The 5,938-nt window shown below is 60.9% G+C and overlaps 1 protein-coding gene across 1 annotated transcript; it reads left to right on the top strand.

Moving 5' to 3' along the window:
• The first annotated feature begins 497 nt into the window (after window positions 1–497).
• LOC145937879 (uncharacterized) lies at window positions 498–830 on the top strand. Its single transcript, XM_083041240.1, has one exon. The coding sequence runs from the start codon at window positions 498–500 to the stop codon at window positions 828–830; it is 333 nt and encodes a 110-aa protein (XP_082897366.1).
• The last annotated feature ends 5,108 nt before the right edge of the window (window positions 831–5,938 follow it).

The raw sequence follows: 5,938 nt of genomic DNA, 5'->3' as shown, positions 1-5,938 counted from the left end.
GATCGTCGCGGAGCCGTATATAGTGCCCGACGGAAACCCAAATTGGGTACAAAGCACCGACGGCACCGCGGCGATCGTACGGAGGAACGTTACAGACTTCCCCCTAATTACAAAGCGCGACACAGGGGAGGGATTTGTAACGGTAGAATGGGGGCCCATCGTCGTCGCGGGTATTTACGCGTCTCCGAACCGCAGCCCCAGGGAGTTCGAAGAACAGCTCAGCTCCCTGGATGATTGTATAAGAAGACACCATCCGAGGCCTATTATCGTCGCGGGGGACTTTAATGCTAAGTCGGAAGTATGGGGTTCCCCGCGAACGGATAGGAGAGGCAAGATGACGCTGGACTGGGCGGCGGAGCTGTCTCAGTTGACTCTCAATAGTCAACGTGGGGAGGACCAGCACATGCGTCCGGACGCAGGGGGAGTCCATAGTCGATTTGACTTGAGCTAATCCCTCTGCCGAAGGGCGCATAAGGGAATGGAGGGTGGCGGCTGGCATGGAGAGTTTATCAGACCATCGTTACATAGAGTTCTCCGTGTCGGTTACCACCCAAGAAGTCGCAGAGCGCCGCCGAGTCCGGGAGGCGCAGCGACGACGATGGGCTGTCAAGAAGCTGGACGAGGACGCCTTCAGAGCAACACTGTTGGCGTCCTCACTGCTAAGAGAGAAGGAGGACGAGGAATGGGACCTATCCAGACACACGGCCTGGAACATGGACGCCATGGTACAGGCCTGTGAGGCATCCATGCCACTGATTGGGTCCCGGCCTCGCAAAGCTGTCTATTGGTGGACAGAGCGGATCGCTGAACTAAGGAGGTCCGCCTGTTAAGCCAGAAGGCGGATAAGAAGGGGAAATGGCGACGAAGAGGAAAAATGGAGAGCCTACAGAGTCGCCAGAGATGAACTCCGCTTGGAAATACGGAGGGAAAAGACAAGGGCCTGGGATGGGATCCGCTCCAGTCCCTAGATGCGGATCCGTGGGGACGACCAAGATGGTTCTGAGAAGGTTAAAACAGGGGGCGTCCCCGCTGACCGAGTCTATGGATCCCCATCTCGTCGACACGCTGTTTCCTCGGGTGGAACAGCGTGGAGACCCAATTCCCAACCGGGAATTCACATGGACTGACGAGATGGAGGTTACGAGGGGGGAGTTGTTGGGCACCGTTAAAAAGATCAAAAGGGGGAAAGCCCCGGGACCGGACGGTGTCCACGGAAAACTCTGGGCCCTTGCCTATTCAGTGATGGAGAAGCCTATGAGGGCTATGTATAATAAATGTCTTCGCGAGGGAAAAGTCTCCCCAGAGTGGAAGAGGGCCAATTTGGTCCTCATTCCTAAGGAGAGAAAACCGCCGGACGAGCCTTCCGCATACAGGCCTATATGCCTGCTGGACGAGGCGGGGAAGATCTTGGAGAGGATTATTTCCGAACGCCTCGTCCATTACCTGACCCGGGAGAATCCCGATCTGCACGGCAGGCAATACGACTTCCGCGCTGAGCGATCGACCATCGACGCTGTGATGAGAGTTCGCTCGGACGCGGAGGCAGTGATGGAAGAGGGCGGGGTGGCGTTAATGGTGTCGTTGGACATATCCAACGTTTTCAACACCCTGCCCTGGAATCGGGTGCGAGAGGCCCTGGATCATCACAGAGTCCCCTCCTACCTGATAGCCGTGCTGCGGGACTACTTTCGGGAAAGGTATATAGAATACGTGAACCGAGAGGCCTGTGTGCGGGAGAAGAGAATGACGTGTGGGGTTCCACAGGGATCAGTACTGGGCCCACTGCTGTGGAACCTCACATACGATAACGTCGTCCGGACGGCCCTCCCCCCCGGCTGTAGCATGGTGTGCTACGCCGATGACACGCTCATCATAGCCCGGGGAAGCAACTGGGGGGACGCGAGAGCGGGAGCAAACCTCGCAGGAGACCGCGCAATTCGGGGACTAGGACTAAAGGTGGCGCCCCAAAAAACTGAAGCCGTGTATATACACGACGGATCTCACGGGGCGCCACCTAAGGACAACATACAGGTGGAGCAGACCCTTGTCCCAGTGGAGGCTCAAATCAAATATCTGGGCCTCCATTTGGATGACCGATGGACCTTCCGGGAACACTTCCGTCGATTGGCCCCCAGAGTGGAGAGGGCAGCAATGGCACTGAGCTGCCTGCTGCCCAACCTTGGGGGGCCCGATGGGAGGATTCGCCGATTATATGCCGGCACCGTGCACGTCATGCTGATGTACGGTGCCCCCCCCCCGTATGGGCGGAAAAAGTGATGGCCACCCGCAGTATTAAGGACAGTCTGCACCAGGTGCAAAAACGGGTGGCCGGAAGAATTTGTAGGGGGTACCGTACGGTTAGCTGGGCGGCAGCGGGCGTGCTGGCCAGCATCCCCCCAGTAGAACTCCTGGCGGAGATGTACGCTGAAGTTTATTGGCGTACATCCGAGCTAAGGAGAGATGGGGCGGTGCTGACCGATCGGAGCCGGCAGATACTGAGGATCCACGCTAGAAGGTCTCTCATTGGAAAGTGGGCCCGGAGCCTTGAAGATCCGAGGCTTCCGGGCCAGAGGACCTTGACGGCCACAAGAGTGGGACAGGGCCAGTGGGGGGGTCACCTTCCGGATGACTCAGGTGCTTACCGGACATGGCTGTTTTGGTAGATATCTGAGTCGAATAGGGAAGGAGCGCACGGCACCGTGCGTGCACTGCGGGAGTGAGGAGGACTGCGCCGAGCACACGCTGGCGGAGTGCCTGTCGTGGCAGGAAGAGAGGCAGGGGTTGAAGACAGTGGTCGGCAGAGACTTGTCACTGCCGGCAATCGTGGGGAGGATGGTGGCCTCGGAAGAAGCATGGAAAGCCTTCTCCTCCTTCTGTGAAGCAGTGATGCTGCAGAAGGAGGAGAGGGAGAGAGAGAGAGAGAGAGAGACAGGGACGGCGGGGAAGACCCGCTCTCACCCCCGAATTCCGGGAGGAGAGGGACGACCCTTCCTGGCTGCCTGGGCGAAGAGGTCGCCGAGGTGGGGGCCAGGGGAGGGTCGGGTCCCGTCCGGCCAGCCGGGCACCGCCTGGGGGGAGGAGTGTGCTCGCACACTTCTCCCCGAGTGCAGGGAGCCGGACTGGGGGTCCGGCGGTTTGCCCTCGACCAAGAGGCCGAGGTACGGACCGCCGCACGGCGAAGGTCCGACTCCCTGCTCCTTATGGGGGCAGAAGGGGAGGGGGCACGTCGAGGTAGCGCCTGACGTGTCCTCCTCCAAGAGGGACCGGTGACTATGGAGAAGAGTCCATAGACACCGGTCCCGGGGGAATAGCAGGAGGCCAAACCTGTTCGGTGTTCCATCGCACGCTATCCCCCCCGAGGAGGAAGGAGGAGCGGGTTGGTCGGGCGCGGATCGCGGGGCTAGTCCCCGGGGTCAGCTACCGACCGGCCCTTTCTCCCAGCTGGGGTCTTTCTTCTGGGGAAGATCTCAGCGGCTGCCCCCTTCGACCGTCAGCCGACCTCCAACTTTTAAGGGAGCGAGGAAGGCCCGGCCGAGGGGGGCTCGGGGGGACCACAGGAAACCAAGTCAAGAACTTGGCATCCATTACACGTGGTCCCCCCAGGAGGGCGATGCGGATGGTGGGGCCCTCTTACCGGTTCGCCGTAAGGGCGCCGGGATGAGGGCACCACACCCGTAAGAAAGGTCTCCACCCTTCTGGAAGAGGCCTTTCGGTGAGGGTTCCCCGGATTGATGGCCGAATCCAAACTCCTTATAGGAAGTGGAAGGAGCCACAATTCGGGAAACGGGGGGCCGCTGCTCGAGCGGGAATACTCGAGCAGTGACCCCGCCCCTCAAACTTTTTGAGAGGGCGTGGCGTGGAGGCGGTGTCCCTCCCGCGCCACAACTGTGGCGGCCGCACAATGGCGGGGGGAGGGATTGCTCTCGGGCAGTCACTCCCCTGAGAGGTTATGGCGGGGGGGCGCGGAGTTGGCATGGGATTTCAGCATCCTCCGCGTCCCCTACCTAACGCCCGAGATGAGACACCCGTGAGGGGTTTAGTGCGGTATACTTCGCCCCATCAGGGAAGACCTCGGTCTTCACTGGGATGAGAAGAAAGAGTCCCACATATCCTCCATTCCTTTCCCGGGGAATGGGGAAATCTTTAACAGATTCCCCCCTTTTTTTCTATCGCTATGGAAACCTCATGGTACCACTCACCCCCCGGGTAGGGGATGAGGGTTATGTGGGACTCCTTGTACCCCTTGGCCGATCCACGAATGGATCAGTCAGGGGGCCAAAGACCTACCGCACTAAAACCACAGCGGGTGTCTTACTCGGGCGTTAGGTGGGGGACGACGAGCATGCTAGTATCCCATGCCGACTCGCCGCCCCCCCCGCCTTTTTTTCCTTCTCGGGAGAGCGCCACCCCTGAAGGGGACGACACTCTCCCTCCACGCATCGTGTGGATTGTTCGCGGTTGCGGCGCAGGGCGACACCGACCCCACGCCACGCCCTCCCAAAAAGTTTGGGGGGCGGGGTCACGGCTCGAGTATCCCGCTCGAGCCGCCACCCCTCGCCTCCGGAGTGGTGCTCCCGCCCCTTCCCTAAGGGATAGGGGATTCGGCATCCAGCCCCGGAGGCTCTCACCAGGGGGCCCCTCTCAGAAGGAGAAGGACCCTCTCTATGGCGTTTGCGCCCTCCCGCCGGTGCCTCTCGGCTTCCGATGAGAGGGCGCTCCCACCGCATCTACGTCTAAGAGGGGGGAGGCCGCGCCCCTCATGCGGCCGGGCAGTGCGCGACCACCACAGGCGCGCGACCCCTCCCTCCGGCCTCCCCGGTTGCGGCTCCCTCCGCTCCCTTGGGAGTTAGGATTTGACCGCAACCAGGGAGGTTGCCCATTTGGGGGCGCGACCGCGCCGGCCCCGCCTAAGCGAGACCGACGCACCCGCGCCCCCATTTCTCGTGAGGTCCTAGGGGGGGAGCGCCGGGACTTAAGCGTCCCCGGCCCCCCCCCGAGGACCTTATCCCGCGTCCAAATTGGATGCGGGTATATTCGGGACGCACCTCCCCCCTCCCCGATCCCTGCCACCACGAATGAGCAAGCCCATCGACGGCGGGAAAAGAGGGGGCCCGTCCCCATCCTCCATATCCGTCTCTTCGCTCTCCCTCCTTCTCCTTCTATTGGTGGCATGCCCCCCCTGATCCCCGCCGCCACAAATGGGCAAGCCCATCGACGGCGGGAAAAGAGGGGGCCCGTCCCCATCATCCATATCCGTCTCCTGGTCCCTTCCTTTTCTTCTTCCTCTTCTTCCCTCTCGCTCCCTCCCCTCTCCGCCTCCTCCTTCTGCAGCACAGTAATGCTGCAGGAGGAGAACCCTCTCCACGCATCATCGTTTTCTGTCATTGCCCTCACTACTGGGCAATGACAGATCTCCTCCCACTGCGGCCACGAGTTCCTCTCTTTCTTCCGCCCAGGCACCACACTCCTCCAGTGTGTGCTGGGCGGTATCGCACCCGTGGCCGCAGTGCCAGCACCGCGTCGTACGCTCCTTTCCTATCCGACCAGGGTACTCACCAAAGCATCCATGGCCCGTGAGCACCTGGGTCATATGGTAGGACACCCCATCTTTGGCCCTGTCCAGCCATTCTTCTAGACAGGGCCGTATGGCCCCGATGGTGCGCTGACCCGGCAGCCTCGGATCCATGAGGCTGTTCTTCCACCTTTGGATCAGCACCCGACGGGCGTGGACTCTCACCATACGCCGGAGGGGTTATTGGGACGTCCGCCCGCTGATATTCTCTTGTACGCTTGTACACATCTGCGTACATGCGGGCGAGCATCTCCACTGGGGGTACTCCTGCTAGCACCCCCACAGCCGTCCAGCTCACTGTCCGGTAACCCCGGCATATTCTGTTGGCCACCCGCTTTTGCAATTGCCTTAAGGCATTTTTTGCAC

This window comes from Prenolepis imparis, unplaced genomic scaffold (genome assembly GCF_030444845.1).
Source record: "Prenolepis imparis isolate NDT839.2.m4 unplaced genomic scaffold, iyPreImpa1.0 SCAF_6, whole genome shotgun sequence".
In the NCBI taxonomy this organism is placed as follows: domain Eukaryota; kingdom Metazoa; phylum Arthropoda; class Insecta; order Hymenoptera; family Formicidae; genus Prenolepis; species Prenolepis imparis.
This window is presented reverse-complemented; position numbering and strand designations above follow the sequence as displayed.

Bases quoted from the DNA above. Each gene is read 5' to 3' on its own strand.
- LOC145937879 (XM_083041240.1), top strand. From the start codon at position 498: ATGGAGAGTTTATCAGACCATCGTTACATAGAGTTCTCCGTGTCGGTT.